This window comes from Sorghum bicolor, chromosome 9, assembly GCF_000003195.3.
Source record: "Sorghum bicolor cultivar BTx623 chromosome 9, Sorghum_bicolor_NCBIv3, whole genome shotgun sequence".
In the NCBI taxonomy this organism is placed as follows: domain Eukaryota; kingdom Viridiplantae; phylum Streptophyta; class Magnoliopsida; order Poales; family Poaceae; genus Sorghum; species Sorghum bicolor.
In genome coordinates this window covers 8,619,545-8,637,077 of record NC_012878.2, presented here as the reverse complement: position 1 = coordinate 8,637,077, position 17,533 = coordinate 8,619,545, and the positions used below count along the sequence as shown (strand labels likewise).

The window sequence follows — 17,533 nt, the reverse complement described above, 5'->3', positions numbered from 1 at the left end:
CTGTATTTGTTCTTTAAACTTTTATTTTCAACTCAATTTTATCTACATTGTATGTGGAACGGTGCTCTTTTTGCACATGGGTAGCTCCAATACCACCAGCAATTGGAGATAGAAAAATAATATTCATCCAAAAACTCTTTCATCACCATTAATAATTCCAAACTATTATTTTTATTGTTACCTTATAATTATACCATTTATATATCCGACTAAATGATATTTGTGGGAGCAATTATAGTCGCATTGGACACTATTTATTCTTTTAGAATATATGGATATATTGAAACACTAGCAGATCTATAATTTTGATAATTTATGGATGAAATTGTTCCTAAAATATAAAGTTTTATTTTGAAATAGACAAAATTTAGTTGAAAATAAAGGTTAAATGCACTTTGATAGTTTATGGATGAAATTGAGCCTAAAATACAAAATTAAGCCTAAAACTAAAGTTTAAGGACCTAAATAGTCATTTTGAAAGTTTAGGAATGAAATTGGACATCGAGTAACAGTTGAGGGACCAAATAGCTATTGTTCCATTTTTCAAAGATTTAGCTGAAATAATTAAAAAATAAAAAGACAAAACCACCGTCACTATAGCAAAACCACCATCTACTGTAACAAAACTGCCTTCAAAACTGCTCGAGGGAGATAAAATACACGATTTGAAAAGTTGAGGGAGGTGGTTTGTCCAGTTTTAGAGTTAACTTTCGTGAAAGTTAGCAAAATGTCTGTTAGAGCAGCATATCCAGACTCCTTAAAAACTGCTCTATCTATCTCTCTCTCTCTCTCTCTCTCTCTCTCTCTCTCTCTCTCCTTTTTTTAAAAAAAACTACTCTCTCAATTTGAATTATATGTTCCCCTCAATTTTTTTGCGAATTATATGCCTAAACATGTTGATATCTAAATATTCACTACATTCCAAATTACAAGACTTTTTGACATTTTTAGATATGTAGTTTTTGCTATGCATTTAAACACACACTTTGTCTAGATATATAGCAAAATAATGTATCCAAAAATTCAAAGTTACATTTTGGAATAGAGGGAGTACATAACAAAAGCTATATATGTCTAAAAAACCAAAATATTATAATTTAAAACGAGGGAGTACTTGTAAACTAATAATTATGTAAATTAAATTTGGAATGAAGTCAAAGGCTCTATTTGTTTTAGCTTCTTGGTAGCTTTTGGATCTCAGCTTTGGGATCTTCTAAAAGCCAAAAAGCTCTCATGAGCTAAAAGCTCACTTTGGAGCTTATGGCTTTTGGCTTTCAAGATCTTTTTATCTTTCGGAAGGTTCTAAAGCTGAGGTCCAAATCTCTCAGAATGCCTAGACAAATAGGCCCCAAAGCCAGAAGCTCTTCTTTTGGCTTAGGTCTTATTTAGTTGCAAAATTTTTTGCAAAAAAGATATTATATCACTTTCGTTTGTATTTGATAAATATTATCCAATCATAGATTAACTAGGTTCAAAAGATTTGTCTCGTAAATTATAGGCAAACTGTGTAATTACTTATTTTTTATATATTTAATGCTCCATACATGTGCCGCAAGATCCGATGTGACGGGGAATCTTAATTTTTTTTTGTAAAATTTATGAGAAATAAAACAAGACCGTGTGAGGTTTTTGGATTGTGGAAAGTCCCAAAGCTGCGATCAAAAGCTCCTAGAACGCTGAAACAAACTGGCTAGGAATTGTTGGTGTGTGAAGAGATATATTGAATGCTTTTTCTTGGAATGACTTCTTAAACAAAGATTTTAGAGAGTCAGTTAAAAAAAAGACGGATGAACTCACGTTTGAGATGGGCGTTGATCGTTGATTGTTGAAAATTTACGGCCTTACGGGAAAGGTCCCTTTAATTAATCTTAGGCTTTGTTTAGTCACGTCCAATATCTAAAAACTTTTTAAGATTTCTCATCACATCAAATTTTACGGCATATGCATAGAGCATTAAATATATATAAAAAATAATTAATTATACAGTTTGTTCATAATTTATAAGACAAATTTTTGAGCCACTTAGTTGATGGTTAGATAATAATTATCAAATACAAACGAAAATGCTACGATATCAAAAGCTTCATCTATCACATCGAATGTTTAGACACATGCATCGAATACTAAATATAGATTATTTACAAAACTAAAAACACAAATAGAGAATAATTTGTGAGACTAATATTTTGAGCCTAATTAGTCTAGTATTAGACACTAATTATTAAATTAAAATAAAACGAAAATGCTTAAATTTTAACATCTCTAACTAAACACACCCTAAACCAGGCCTTATTATTATTGGGTCGAAGGAACCTTGTTTCGTTTCAGTGGGCTGACCTTGCCACTTGCTTTAGCACGGCCCAACACAGCGCCGCCGCATCCCTACTCTCGACCACCTCCCACTCGCGCCTACAAAGGCATCGCTTTCGGCGCCGCCGCCTCCCCGGCCTCCTCTCTCGCTCCTCTCGACGCGCATCACATCCCATACCCATGACCACCGACCGTCTCCTCCACTTTCTCCGAGCGCCGACAGGCTCTCCGGCTGCGGCCCCTACCCGCGCGGCTCGCCGGGGTCCTCTACAGGCGCAGGGCGTCCACTTCTGTCAGGGAGCTGCGGTGATGCGGCGCGCGTCCCTGTCCTGCTCGGGCACTAGCTCTGGCCGGGAGGGGGGACTGACGTACAAGGATGCTGGCGTGGACATAGACGCCGGCGCCGAGCTCGTGCGCCGCATCGCCAAGATGGCACCCGGGATTGGCGGCTTCGGCGGTCTCTTCCCCTACAGTAATGAGCTTGCATCACTTAATCTCTGCTAACTTATTATCCACTTTTGTTTGAAGCAGCCATTTTTTTTTTCTGAGGATTCTTCTACATGTGCCGCGATTTGCAACTCAAGCAGGGAGTGAGCAAAAATAAGTTGGGTGAAGAATGGTTGTCAATTAAATGTGAATTAATTATCAATTTTAGCTGGTGAAAGATGCAAATTTAATGATCTTGTTAGAGATATGTCAGTGCGACAATTGTAGGAGAAGTCTGCAGTATGCACCATGTAGTGTTTTGGACGGTTTATTTGCTACTGCTCACCTGATGCAGCAATATAATACCAATTTTGTGATCCTTCCTTGCACTGCTAATTCTGAAATTTTGCTTTCCTGTTGCTTTATTTGAACAGATGACGATTATCTTGTTGGTAGCACCGACGGGGTGGGGACAAAGCTGAAGCTTGCTTTCGAAACTGGCATTCATGACACAATCGGCATTGACCTGGTATGAGCTTACTTGCGATGTACACTGTTTTTATTATCTCTGTTGCAAATTTGCTGAATGGATTTAGGTTATTGTGGCAGGTGGCAATGAGCGTCAATGACATTGTAACTTTAGGTGCAAAACCATTGTTCTTCCTAGATTACTATGCGACGAGCAAGCTTGATGTTGATCTTGCAGAGAAGGTACTTACAGTTTATTTTCTCACTGAAATGAAATAATTTTCGCCCTGTTCATATTTATTTACCCATAAATACTTTGTAAAATTTTGTAGGTTATCAAGGGGATTAGGGATGGGTGTGAACAATCAGATTGTGCTCTCCTAGGAGGGGAGGTAAGATTTCCTATTGAATTTACCATTACTTAGCAATTCAACGATGCGGTACTATTATCCTTGTAAGCTCATTAGCTGTATATGAATGGATCAAATGTCTCCAACTGCCAGACTGTCTACCATTGCTGCATGTTTGTTATCTTATAATTGTTTGCTTGATTATTTATCTGCAATCATTTGGATAACTCCCTTTACTAAGAAGCAGGGATATTAATGTTTATGCTTGTTGATTAATAATATCAGAGTAACAAAATATTCTCACTTTTTTTTTTGCTTTTTATACCTTTAATTCCATATCAATTCAATTGAATCCACATGAAGCGTTGCATGTTTATTACTTTTACGAAAAGCCAAAAACAGTTGAACTGATCATTGAATATTTGATCGTTACAGACAGCAGAAATGCCTGGTTTCTATGCAGAGGGTGAATATGATCTAAGTGGTTTTGCTGTGGGTGTTGTGAAGAAGGATAAAGTCATTGACGGAAAAAACATTGTTAAGGGAGATGTCCTTATAGGTCTTCCTTCCAGTGGGGTTCATTCTAATGGGTTCTCTCTTGTTAGAAGGTATTGTACCCTTTTTGAATTCCATTCGTTTCAAATCTGTAATATATCATTGGATTTATGAATTTATTTATTTATCTCTTCGTACTTCCAGTTTGATGAACACTATATGTATCTGGTTAATGATGGTTGAAAATCCTTAATTTTCAAGGGTACTGGAGAAAAGCGGACTTTCCTTGAGTGACCAGCTCCCAAGAAATGATGGCATAACAACTACTGTTGGTGAAGCTCTAATGGCACCAACTGTCATCTATGTTAAGCAGGTTGGGTTTTCTTATGTGTATCTATATCTCATATTTCCTTCAGGCTTTTACAGAAATTTTAATTTGAAATGAAAAAGGTGCTTGAGATTATTAAGAAAGGTGGTGTGAAAGGACTAGCCCACATCACTGGTGGTGGTTTTACTGACAATATCCCAAGAGTATTTCCTTCTGGACTCGGGGCAAAGATTTTTACTGGGTCATGGGAAGTGCCTCCTGTCTTCAACTGGCTTCAACAGGCAAGGACAAATGATCCTCAAGCTTCACCTATGATTTTCAGCATCTGCATGTGCTGGATAGATACTCTGTACCTAGATCTAGTTACCTTTAACATCTATCATTACATATTTTGTAGGCTGGAAACATTGATGATGCAGAGATGCGGCGAACATTCAATATGGGAATTGGAATGGTTCTTGTGGTAAGCAGAGAGTCAGCGGACAGAATTATCGAAGACACCCATGGGTCAAATCATGCTTATCACATTGGAGAGGTGATCGAGGGTGACGGGGTTCAGTATGTCTGACCTTTTATGCCTTCATTGCTTGTAGTGGCTTGAGACTTGTTGGTTGGCTGGGCAAAGCAGCCCAGTTTATGTAACAACATAATCTTGTGGGGTTAAGTTCTGCACCACTGCTACCGCTAGAAAGCGAAGGGTAACCAAATAATTATTTGAGTGGTTCCACGGGAACTTGCCCTGAAACGGCTGATACTGTTATTTGGGACATGGTCCTTTTGTCCAGAGAAGGCCACTGGGGTGAAATTCAGATGTCCAGAATTTTCATGCAGAGCGGTATCAGTTTCGTTTGAGTAAATTTAAATAACTAAATTTATTTATTTGGTACATTTTAATCGTTTGCATTTAACTGCACATACTTGGCTTATGTTGTCACAAAACAAAACGTGCAAACCTGGATATGCCATAGACATTTTGAGGTCAACAAGTGGAACACTGTTAGGCTTGGTTCGGTTTTACGGGAATGATTCCCAGCCACAGACTTCATTCGCAATTTTGAACTAGTCGGGAACTGTTCCATGCCGTTCCCAGCCCATTCCGACGTAACCGAACGGGGCCTTAGTGATTTTTCGCAGATTTATCACGGGAAGTGTTCCAAGATTGTGCGTTTTCTTTGCGATGAAAAATGAACTTGTTTGGGTCAGGCATAAGGTGATATGCCGCTCAAAAAATTGGTATTTTACAAGTTGTGATAATATGCGTTGTCTGAGTTAAAAGGAAGTGCAGTTTTGTGGTTATGTCAATTCCGCGTAGTATTATGTTGCTAAACATGTGCCTCTTCGAACAGGCACCTCTACACCACTTCAGGAGTGATTTTATCAAGAGAGTAGGCATTAGTAACTGTCCTAGGCCTTGTTTAATTCACCCCAAAAACCAAAAAATTTTCAAGATTTCTCGTCATATCGAATCTTGCGGTACATGCATGAAGCTTTATATATAGACGAAAATAAAAAACTAATTACACAGTTTGCCTGTAAATCGCGAGACGAATCTTTTGATCCTAGTTAGTCTATAATTAGACAATATTTATCACAAACAAACGAAAGTGCTACAATAGCGAAATCCAAAATCTTTTCGGAACTAAACAAGGCCTTAGTTTCCAAAACAATTTTGGTTCAGGAATACTGTAGCACTTTCGTTTTTATTTGATAATTATTTTCTAATCATGGACTAACTAGACTCAAAAGATTCATCTCGCAATTTACATGCAAATTATGCAATTAGTTTTTGTTTTAATGTGATGGGTAATTTACAGGCAAACTGCGCAATTAATTTTTATACCGTAAGATTTAATGTGACGAGAAATCTTAAAAAGTTTTTGATTTTTTAGTAAACTGAACAAGGCCTAAATAGTTAACATGGCCACCAAAGGGGCATGTCCTTTGGCATGAGTGGGAATGGTTGTCTTGTCTTTTCGTGACAAGACATCGTTTCCTCACACCAATATTTAGTCTCAGATTAATGCAAACCACAATTTTTTTCAATCACTTGTTCATTTCATTTCACTTCTAACACGTTATTAGCACTTTGCTCTACGAACAAGAAGGAGAACAACAGAGGCACGAAGTTCTGTATCATCACCGTACTGCTTAGCTCTATCTGCAAAGAGAGAGGCAGAGGCCATTTCATAGAAGTAGGTGGAAGTCTGCAAGACAATGGAAGTGTAGCCTAACATCAAGTAGATGGAAGTATGCAAAACAATAGAAGTGTAGCCTAACATCCTACACTCACACTGGCACTTGCTGCCAAAACTCCTATGACATCAACTTTTTGGAGGTGTAGAGGCACTGAGGCCTTGTTTAGTTCCAAAATTTTTTCAAAATTCTCTGTCACATCAAATCTTTAGACACATGCATGAAACATTAAATATAAATAAAAAATAATTAATTGCACAGTTTGTCTGTAATTTACGAGACAAGTCTTTGGAGCCTAGTTAGTCCATTGTTGAATAATTACAAACAAAAGTACTATAGTAGCTAAACCTAAAAATTTTCACGAACTAAACTAGGCCTAACTGGACAACAGCCTGTAACCTTCAATTTCAACATACGAGATCAAGGACGAGCGAGGAGCGATGAAGTCCCCACCTGTGAAATAAACCTATGGTGGTAAGGTTATAAAAGTAAAAACATTGGTACCATATATTTAGCTTATGTTTTTAGTCCCAAATATCCTATAAATTTATTGCAAAAAAGCAAAAGATATAACAAAGCCTATTCTTGGGCTAAAAACAAACCATAATGCACCATATTTACCTACGTAAGTATGATTCGGGACTCATTGATCTTCCGAAGTTGCATAATAACTTATGTCATTGCATAATGTTCTAATTTACCTCATGTAAATTCGCTATCTAGATACTATGTTTTTTGGAGTTTTTAGTACTATTCAAAGTGTTTGTCCAAATTGGCAAACTCAATAAACATGTATTATTAACATACATGTTCAAAGTGTTTGTTCAAATTGGCGAACCCAATAAACATGTAGTATTATCATTACATTGTTCAAAGTGTGTGTCCAAATTCACAAACCCAAAAAACATGTAATATTATTATCACGACTCTTTTATTGTAATTACTTTGTTATTTGAATTTTTATATTATGTTAAGCTCATTTATACTTTATTTATAGCTCAAAGTGCTTACATTTTTATTGCAAAGTCCATTAAGTGTATTACACTATAATTTGTACTGTATAACACAAATGTTCCACATTATATGTTGGCTATACACAAGGTAGCACCATAGTTGCTACTGCAAGATCCACACTAAGTTCCAACTAAGTGACTATCCTCAACGTGTGTACCTAACATAAAATACTTTTCACAAGATAACTACCATTAATTCACATTTCCATTGGCCATACACAAGGTAGTACCAAGTTACTACTATGGGAGCTACACTAAGTTTATGACTTAGTGACTATCCTCAATGTGCATACCTAATTCCTTTGTGAATTACAAAGGTCTACATAAACTTTTGATGATTATTTTAAAATTTGTTACACAAATTGCATACACATTTGGCATCTACTATACATAAAGATGATGTTCACATCATTAGAGGTCTACATATCATCTTTATGATGACTATCACCAAGTCCAAAGTGTTAGCATAAACATGTAGTTCACACCATTGGCAATACAAGTCTCATCTTGTCTCTAAATTTATTTTATATTAAATAATACAACATTAACATAACAATTTTAATTTACTCTTAGCGTAAATATTTCAGATTTCTTATTAAATGCAAGGGGTGTAAGTATATGTTATCCTCGTTAGGATATGGTGCTGCTACCATATGGATATACCCTATATCTATGGGATGGAAGAGTATACCCTAGTTATCTATTCTCACCGTTCCAAATTATAAGTCGTTTTAATTTTTTGGTACATCTATTTAGCTATGTATCTAGGTATAATAATATGTCTAGATACATAGTAAAATAAAGGAACCAAAAAAGTCAAAATAATTTGGAATTTGGAATTGATGGAGTACTATCTATTACTAATAAATAGATGTACCTAGATATCTTTCATGGCTTATATCTTTCATAAGTGGTTCAAGCTAATGATTAGATATCTTTGTTTTTCGATGAAACATATATAAAATATATATACTAATTATTATATTCCAGATTTCTTATTAAATGCAAGGATGTATGTATGTTATCCTCAGTACGGTGCTGCTATCATGAATACCACAATTCATTACATATCCATTACATATCCACTAATCTCTCTTACTAAATCCTAAAATGTATCTTTAGGATGGATGAAGTATATACCCTATACTTATCGAACGAGAGTATACTCTAGTTAATTAGTTATCTACTATCGACTACTAATAAATGCAAGTAGATTTGAAAATTCCATGGACCTATATATTCCATAAGCGATTCAAATAAATGATTATGTATCTTAGTATTTTGGATGGATATATTCTGCATATCCTAATTATTATATTCTAGATTTCTTATTAAATGCAAGGGTTTATATCTCCAACAACTCCCAATATTTCACTTGGTATATCTTGTGTTTTAGCAACTTGCTATTTTATTTTGCAAGTAAAAAAAAGGTGTATCTCCAACAACTTTGTATCCTTACTTGGTAAATCCCGTGATAACCACTTTGCATATTAGTCTCTAAACTTTTCCAAAATCAACTAAGGGCGTATCTAAAATTCTTTGTGTCTGATACTTTTTTAGAAAAGTCCGAAAAAGAAAATCTATCATGTATTTAGTCCCTGCGCCTTAGGAACGAGCGTCGCCGGCTGTTTTCTTCGACGACGGCAAGGTTTCCGATGAAACCACCACCACTGTTGGCTTCGTCTCGACGAGACGAAGCCATCGGGATAAGTCACCGTCAAAAGTTTGAACCCTTAACGCGTTCTCTGTCATCCCGTCCGTCGACGTCGAGGAGCTAGCGACGGAGACGGACGACCCTGTCCAGTCAGGCGAAGGCGCGGGCGGCCACTGGCCACTCCAGTCGCTGTCGTCGTCGTCCGGCTCTGTCTCGCTCAGCGACGGAGATATGCATGGAGCTACGATGGGCCATGCATTCATGCAGTGCCGGCACCGAAGAGGCGGCTAGCACCGTATGTACGGAAGGCACCGTACGGAAGAGACCGGCCGGACTTCGCGAGGAGAAGAGCGATGGATCGGCCGACCAGGCTTCGGCGAGGAGAAGAGGGATCGATCGGATCTTGGCTTGCGATCCATCCGGAGTTGGCGTGCGGGCGGGCGGTGCGCGGCGGCGGAGCGGCACGCGCGACGGAGCAGGGGCGATACGCACGCTCTACGCGCGCGGATAGATACGCGCGCGGAGGGTGGTTTTTTCCAAGTTGGGAAAATACCAAGTGGATTTAGGGAGTTGTTGGAGAGGTGTTTTTGAGTTTTTGCCAAAAAAAATAGAATAGCAAGTGGATTTAGGGAGTTGTTGGAGATGTATGTTATCCTCATTAGGATACAGTGCAGCTATCATGGATACCACAATTTATTTATCTATATTAATCTATCTTACTAAATCCTAAAACATAAAAAATTTCAGACGAAGCAAGTATACCCTGTATTTATTCGACGAGTGGAGCTAGTATACTCTAGTTAAATACTACTCTCTCTATTTCAAATTATAAAGTCCCTCTATATTTATTTTGCTATGTACCAAGATATAATATATGTCTAGATACATAGCAAAATAGATGTACCAAAAAAATCAAACTAACTTATAATTTAAAATGGATGGAGTATCTATTACTAATATATTACTAATAATAGATGCGACTATATTTGAAGATTCCACGGGCCTATATCTTTAATAAGCAGTTGAAATTAATGATTAGATATCTAAGTTTTTTTATGTAACATATAATACATACATGCTTATTATTATATATTAGATTTATTATTAAATCCGAAGGTGCAAATACATTAGGATATAGTGCTGCTATCATAGATTCCATAATAACAATACTAAATAAAAACAAATAGATTCTGATTCTAATTCCATTAAAAGGATCTACACCGCAGGCACTGCCGTGGTATATATAGAACCATAGAGTGCATAAGTCATATGTACATAATTCTCAAAAAAATAACTCATCTGCACATCACATCGATCAAAACACACAAGAGAAAGATGGGTAGTGCTAGAGCGACAGGAGTGTCCATGTGCATCATGCTCGTCATCTTTGCGATATTCTCTTCTACCTCTAGCGCGTACCAGGTGCTAGCTGTGAAAGATGACATCATGGTTCACTGCAGGTTTTACATCTTCAAAAATATCGGTTCACCGTTCCCGCCATCATCTAGTGCCTGCTGCCAGGACGTGCGAGGAGCAAACGTTGTAAATGTTTGTCATGACTTTACTGACCAAGACAAGGCAAAAATTGATCTATGGAAATGGGCTGCGGTAACAAGAGTGTGTGGGAACGCCTTGCCCGTAGGAACCAACTGTGCTGGCTACATTGTTCATTGAGCTGCACAATGACTAGCTTTATGTAACGCCACTTGTGGCAGTATAATGGAATAAAGGTCTATATATGATTTGAATGTGTATTGTACCATCTGCATAACATATCATGAATCAACCTTTGCGTTTTCTTTAGGACACGGCTAACACACGGCCGTCTATGTGTTTGCCTAACGCACGACTGTCATGTACATCGTGCTGCCCCCTTCCCCTTCTTCCTCGTTGTCGCCGGTGACCCTCCCCCCATTACTGCCCCCTCCCACCATCGTGGGCCTGTGGCACAATAGGACTTGGTCGGAGCTCTGCGACGGCCATGACCACGGAACTTCGGCCAAGCCCAAGTGCGCCCGCAGTGGCCACCTCCCCTCCCCTAGCTAGAGCCTACCCTTGCTGGAACTCCCTAGTCCCGACCTGACTAGGCCGCCTCCACCATCGTTAGGGCCCTATGGCCAAGCGTCCTCTAATAACCATCCCCACCGCCTGGTCAGCCATCCTCCTCCCTAAACATTTCTTTCTAAGCCTACCGGAGTTGGGAGAGATGATAGGGAGAGCTCGTTGTAACCTAGCTCAGAGATCCAGGAGGAGGAAGCCTGCCAGAAATAGGGGAGATGATAGAGAGAGCTCCTCGCAAGCCTAGCTCAAAGATCCAGGAGGAGGAGGCCTACCTCGTCAGATCCGCCATGGCCATCGTCATATCCAACAGATCTGCCATGACTGGTGTGGTGTGGGGGAAGGAGCTTGGCGCGGATGGGGGGAAGGAGCTTGGCGCGGTTATGGGGAGGCAGTGGTGCGCGACGCGCGGGGAGGAGCCCGCCAGGCGTGGCCATGCTGTCAAGAGGAGGTTGCTAGGAGAGAGAGAGGGATTGAAAGAGGGAGGGGATGCGAAAGATGTAGGCGTAAGGACGGAGTTGCCTCGCGGAGTGACAAAAAAGGGATGGCCATAACTCTGTCATTACATTTTCTTTGTGGAAAGAATCATATTTGGCTGGTTATATTTGTGGTCTACATCGACACCATAACAAAGGTCTGCTTGGCAAAGCCGAGGAACTTCCCATAGGAGAATCATCAATTCAAAAGGGAGATCATTTTGACCTAGTATATTTATGATGTCGACATCCAATCGTATCTTATCCGACATGATTGATATTATCCGTATTCGAATCCGAATCCGACCAGAAATATGAAAACAAATATGATATCGATGATATCCGTCCGTATCCGATCCGTTTTCATCCCTACCCATGGCACAACGGTGTTCAATTTCACCCTAAATATGTGACTTTCACAATGTGAGAACAGCTAGTGATAGGCTTTTGTTTTCCTTAATATATATCAAATTTGAGACACTCTTCTAATTTGATTTTTTTAAAAAAAGAAAACAACGGTTATAGTAGAAGATCACTTGGACTAAACTTGGTCCCGTTCCTTTTTTTTCATCAATAGTATCACACATATAGATCACTAGGACTAAAATTACAATATTTTGTTTCCAGTATTTTTCCTAATGCCTTGCTTATCTTTTTTCAGGCTCCACATCGTTTGGTCAACATTCTGCTTTTGCCAAGAATTGAATTTTCCGTGAAATAAACTGCTCCTTTTTTTTCTCACTTTTCCTATGTATCAGTCGCATGAAATTTTGGATCTGTTCAGGCGATGTTGCGATGTTTGGTTTGTTGATACTGTGCTTGAAACATAAGGTTTCTGGTGGGTTGTATTGCAAATACAGTGAATTATACAGCTATGGAGGAGCGAAACTAGAATACAGTGTTGGCAGCATTACATGGATTTCTTTTTTTTTGTTCGATGATCTGTTTTGGTGATAAATTGTGTCAAAACTTCTGTTGAGCAAGTGATCACTGTACCGCTGCCTGAATAAGTTGAACCATGGCTGCTGGATAGATTCAGCGCAGAAATAAGTTATTCTCCTCTTGCCAATACTTGGTATACATCTTACTACATCATCCAAAGAATGAACAAAAGGAAGCTACCAAGAAATCCTACATCACAAACCACATTTGGACTCTTAGCTTTGCAATTTGCATAGACATCTGAATGAACTGTCCCTGCTGCGCCTTCAGGCCGCGCCACTGCAGAGGTGGCCATTGCCGTTGCACATGGACGGGCTCCTGACCAATGCGTACTCTCCCTCAACGAGCGGCATGTGCGGCTCCTCCTCGTCCAGCCCCGCCGCCCCCTCGACGTCCTCGTGCGTCAGGAAGCACGGCTGGTTCGTCGAGCACAGCACCCGCGCCCACATCCTGTCCGTGATCACCACCTTGTTCTGCTTCTCGGTGATCCTCTGCAAGATCCAATTCAATAGATGTCAGTTCACTACTGCAGGGAGAGTAGAAAAGCTACATGGATTGGATTTGAGTTGAGGGGGGCTTACGTAGAAGGGGATGTAGGCGTGTCTGCCGTTCACCGGCGCGACGGTGAAGCCGGTGTAGCCGGCCATGGCGCCGTGCAGGGCGCTGTGTGCCAGCAGCGTGCAGTAGACGTTGTCGGAGGCGTTGGACGGCACGGCGCGGATCATGTACGTCGGGTCGATGTACTTGAGTGTGATGGGGAAGCTGGGCTTCTTCTTGAAATGCTCCTTGATCTTGTGGGAGAGCCAGAGCCCGACGTCGAGGAGCACCTTGTTGCCGGAGGCGTCGTGGGTGTCGGCGAAGTTCATGCTCTTGGCGATGAGGTCCTGGCCGGCGCCCTCGGCCACGACGATGACCATGTGGCCGTTGTCGCGGAGGCGCTTCTCCACGAACTCGAGCAGGCCGCCCTTGCCGTCGAGGAAGAAGGGCGACTCCGGGATGAGGCAGCAGTCGACGTCGCGGCTGGCGAGCGTGGCGTACATGGCGATGAACCCGCTGTTCCGGCCCATGAGCTTGACGACCCCGATGCCGTTCTCGGCGCTCTCGGCCTCGACGTGCGCCGCGTTGATGGCGCGCTGCGCCTCCTCGACGGCGGTGTCGAAGCCGAACGACTTGTCGATGACGGCGATGTCGTTGTCGATGGTCTTGGGCACGCCGACCACGGCGCACTTGAGCCCGCGCCGCTGCACCTCCTCGTGGATGGACGCCGCGCCCTTCTGCGTGCCGTCGCCGCCGATGATGTACACCTGGTTCACGCCGCGGTCCTGGATGCTGTCCACGATCTTGGCCGTGTCCTGGCCGCCGCGGGAGGTGCCCAGCACCGTGCCGCCGCGCTTGTGGATGTCGTTCACGGACCGCGGCGTCAGCTCCACCGTGTTGCGCGCGTAGAAACCCTTGTACCCGCCCTCGATGCCGTAGATGCTGCTCACGCCGTACATGTCGTGGAGGCCGCACACCAGCTCGCGGATCACCGTGTTGAGGCCCGGGCACAGGCCGCCGCAGGTGACGATCGCCGCCGTCACCTCGTCGGGCTGGAAGTAGACGCGCTGCCGCGGGCCGGCGCGACGGAAGTGCGTCCCGCGCGCGCTGCTCTTGTGCACCACGATCTTCTTCGCCACCGTGTCGTCAGGGTTCACGAAGTACTGCCTGCGCGATTCAGCAAACCCGGTTTGAATTTGTTGCCCTTATTTCATTCAAGAAACAAGAAATCCAAGACGGTAGAACAAGAATTCATCAGATTGCCTTACTTGACGACAGAGTAGGCAGGGTGGTCTTGCAGGGGATTCGGGTAGCTCTGCGCATGAACAAGAATCAAGAACATGAGCAAACGCAATCCAATCCATCTGATTAACTAAAGCAATCTTTGTCGACAAGATGATTAGATGAATTGACTTGCGACTCACCTTGAGCTCGGGAAGGTAGTCGGTGAGGTGCGGGACGTCCTCAAGGACATACCCGCCGCAGCCGCCGGCGAGCTTCTTCTTGGCCGGCTTGGCCTTCCTCGCCGGCGACGGTTTCGCCACGGCGGCGAAGGCTGGCTTCAATTCCATAAGCTTGTGCTGCGGCGGCTGGGTGATGGACACCGGAGCCGGCGCGACGACGACGGTGGCGGTCTCCATCGATCGCAGTCAAGCAAAGCTTGGGATGGTTGATCGGCGGACTCACGGATCGGTTGGACGAGGGGGCGCTGTCCGACGACTGAATTCGCCGGAATTGATGGGGAGAGCGAGGAGCGCTACTAAATTCTTGTAGTCGTGATGAGACTTGGGATTGGTGTGAGAAGGCGGGAAATCGGGTGCAGGGTTTATATAGCCGGCCGGGGCGGGCGGTGGCAGAACGAAGTGCTGCTGCGTTTGCGTTGCGGCGAGCGCGTGCAGGACAGACAAAACAGAGGAGTCGGAGTCGGCGTTTTCGGTATCGGAGTTGGACAGCGCGTGGGTTTCAGCCCTCGGATTCTCAGCTCACGTCTTTTTCTCCCGTTGTTTGTTCTTTATTTATTTTTTTATATATGTAAAAGAAAACTGGACGTTTCAAACTCCTTTGTGAGTTTGTGAAATCATTTGGCAGATTCGATTCTTCGTAGCTAACCATTGTGGCGTTACCTTAATCATACTAATGGTATTTCCTAACTATTTTTATGATATGTTTATCTTTATTATGCTAACAAAAAAAATATATATATATATGTTTATCTTTATAAGAGAAGGTATTTTAGGGCCATTAACATCATTAGTTGGAAAAAACAGATAAATATTGAACACTTCATATTCTTTGTGAAATAATTTTGAAAATGAGATAAACGGACCATTAGTTCATCAATGATTTAATGTCAACCGCGGCAGTACACTAATCCTATATAGTGTGTACATCTAATAAAAAGTAAATATTAAAATGTTCTTGAAAATCTTTAGGGTGACCATCATTATTTCAATGTGGACAGTTCCATGCTGTACAATTTAGGTTTGGTGAGAACAGTATAATTTCATTTGACAAGAACATAATATATATTTACTCTCCGTCGCTGCATGATACGAATATTATGACAAGAAAAAAATCATATAAAATAGATTTTAATCATTAGTTTCTCTTACAATATGTTACTTTTAGCTAAACAATCAATATCATCTTAGATGTACTTTGAATACCGATCTTTTGGTTTAGGTTTTATGTCCTATACTTTGTACAATTTGACTAATTGACGGTCAAATTTTGTCAAATTTTGATCTTTTCCTATACAAAATACATTTATAATTCTGACTGATAAAGAGGGAATACTATTTAGCTACCATTTTCACATACCTTGCTCCAAATTACATGTCATTTTGGCTTTTCTAGGCACATGGTTTTCAATATGCAACTAGATATATACTATGTTTAGATATATAACAAAAACTATACATCTAGAAGAGTCAAAATAACTTATAATTTGAAATGAAGGAATAGCAACTAAATTTACATGTCCGGCGGTTCCCATGTCCAAAAGTGTTACATGGTCTATATTTACAAAAGCTGCATGCGACGGTTGGCCAGTTATTATATATTAGTTAACAGAATAGAAAATACCGAAAACTCCGTTTTGACCCGGGTAAGCGATTAATCACGTGGACATATTAGGAAGAAATGGGGGGCTGGCGGCCTCATCAGCAACGGGAAGATGCGGCGAGGATGACCCACGGCCACGGGCCCCATTGGTCAATCAGGCAGCCATCAAGCTTGAAGTTAATTAATTCAACTATTCGTAATTAATTAATCACTGGAGTGCTGGAGGGAGCCGCCGGCCGCCGCAACCAAAGAAACAAAACAAGTTGCCGCCTGCCGCTGCCGGTCGTGCAATGACTCCAATACTGCAAATGGGATTCTGGTGTCAACTTAGACCAGACTTTTAGAGAGGGGCCGAGGAGACGGGCCGGGGTTGGCGAAAAAATTAGTAGACCATATTATATTGCTTCCAAGTCCTTTGCTTTTCTGTGGTATTCTTTTTTAGCTCTTTACATATGAACATTGTTATGGCAGCTTGTCCAAGTTGTTTATTAGTCCTAAAAAAGAAGAAGCTCTACACATGCTTTATCCTAATAATGCATATTGCATAAGAGAAGTTGAGAGAATGACTTTACTTTTACATGAACGGCGTCATTATGGCATGCTTATTTGTTGGTTGAGGTTTGGAGAGTAGAGCGGATTTCTCGGAGAATAAATTTTTAGGGCATGTTTGGTAGAGATTCATTAGCTCTAGATTCACTAAACTCCTAGATCTAATTTTTCACCAAACGCTTCCAGCTCCACCATAGATCCGATCCACCAAAACAATAGATCTTCCCCCAAGATTCACCAAATTGGTGGAACACCTGTGGAGCACCACCAAATTAGAGTTGGACATGCAGTCCGTGGTCCGTTGGCCCGCCCCACGGCCCGGCATTTTGGCCCGGCCCGACAACTACCGGGCCCGGGACCGGGCCGGCCCGGCCCGAGGCATCGAGCCGTGCCTGGGCCGCCACCGTGGCCCGTGGCATGGCTCAGGCACGGCCCGATGTTTAATTGTCCAGTAAAAAATATAGCTTTTTAATTTAAAAAAAATGTAGGACTGTTGGCTCATTCATCCATCCTAATTGGCCTGTTAAGAAATGTAGCCTACTAATTCTAAATAAAAAAAAGAAAATATAGACCTGCTACTGGCCTGACACGACCTTGGCCTGGTGGCCCGCCGTGCCTTCGGGCCATACCCCGGCACGAGGCACGATGATGGCACGGCCTGGCCGGCACGA

General features: G+C 41.6%; 3 protein-coding genes across 3 annotated transcripts; 2 read left to right on the top strand and 1 right to left on the bottom strand.

Moving 5' to 3' along the window:
• On the top strand, window positions 2,418-5,263 carry LOC8055712 (phosphoribosylformylglycinamidine cyclo-ligase, chloroplastic/mitochondrial). The gene is made up of 8 exons (XM_002440708.2): window positions 2,418-2,782; window positions 3,171-3,265; window positions 3,346-3,447; window positions 3,537-3,596; window positions 3,990-4,162; window positions 4,311-4,422; window positions 4,500-4,658; window positions 4,775-5,263. Exons 1-8 carry the CDS (start codon window positions 2,491-2,493, stop codon window positions 4,943-4,945), a joined length of 1,164 nt encoding a protein of 387 aa, XP_002440753.1. The 5' UTR covers window positions 2,418-2,490; the 3' UTR covers window positions 4,946-5,263.
• Window positions 10,603-10,911, top strand: LOC110430394. Its single transcript, XM_021448058.1, has one exon. The coding sequence runs from the start codon at window positions 10,603-10,605 to the stop codon at window positions 10,909-10,911; it is 309 nt and encodes a 102-aa protein (XP_021303733.1).
• LOC8065903 (ATP-dependent 6-phosphofructokinase 6) lies at window positions 12,779-15,074 on the bottom strand. The gene is made up of 4 exons (XM_002439370.2): window positions 14,675-15,074; window positions 14,519-14,565; window positions 13,295-14,417; window positions 12,779-13,204 (listed from the first exon to the last, which is right to left on the bottom strand). The coding sequence occupies exons 1-4, from the start codon at window positions 14,888-14,890 to the stop codon at window positions 12,980-12,982; spliced, it is 1,611 nt and encodes a 536-aa protein (XP_002439415.1). The 5' UTR covers window positions 14,891-15,074; the 3' UTR covers window positions 12,779-12,979.

Bases quoted from the DNA above. Each gene is read 5' to 3' on its own strand.
- LOC8065903 (XM_002439370.2), bottom strand. From the start codon at position 14,890: ATGGAGACCGCCACCGTCGTCGTCGCGCCGGCTCCGGTGTCCATCACC. The intron at 14,418-14,518 runs GTAAGGCAATCT...TGAATCGCGCAG, and splicing joins CCTGCCTACTCTGTCGTCAA to GCAGTACTTCGTGAACCCTG. The intron at 13,205-13,294 runs GTAAGCCCCCCT...TGGATCTTGCAG, and splicing joins ACGCCTACATCCCCTTCTAC to AGGATCACCGAGAAGCAGAA.
- LOC110430394 (XM_021448058.1), top strand. From the start codon at position 10,603: ATGTGCATCATGCTCGTCATCTTTGCGATATTCTCTTCTACCTCTAGC.
- LOC8055712 (XM_002440708.2), top strand. From the start codon at position 2,491: ATGACCACCGACCGTCTCCTCCACTTTCTCCGAGCGCCGACAGGCTCT. The intron at 4,163-4,310 runs GTATTGTACCCT...TTAATTTTCAAG, and splicing joins GGGTTCTCTCTTGTTAGAAG to GGTACTGGAGAAAAGCGGAC. The intron at 4,659-4,774 runs GCAAGGACAAAT...CATATTTTGTAG, and splicing joins TCTTCAACTGGCTTCAACAG to GCTGGAAACATTGATGATGC.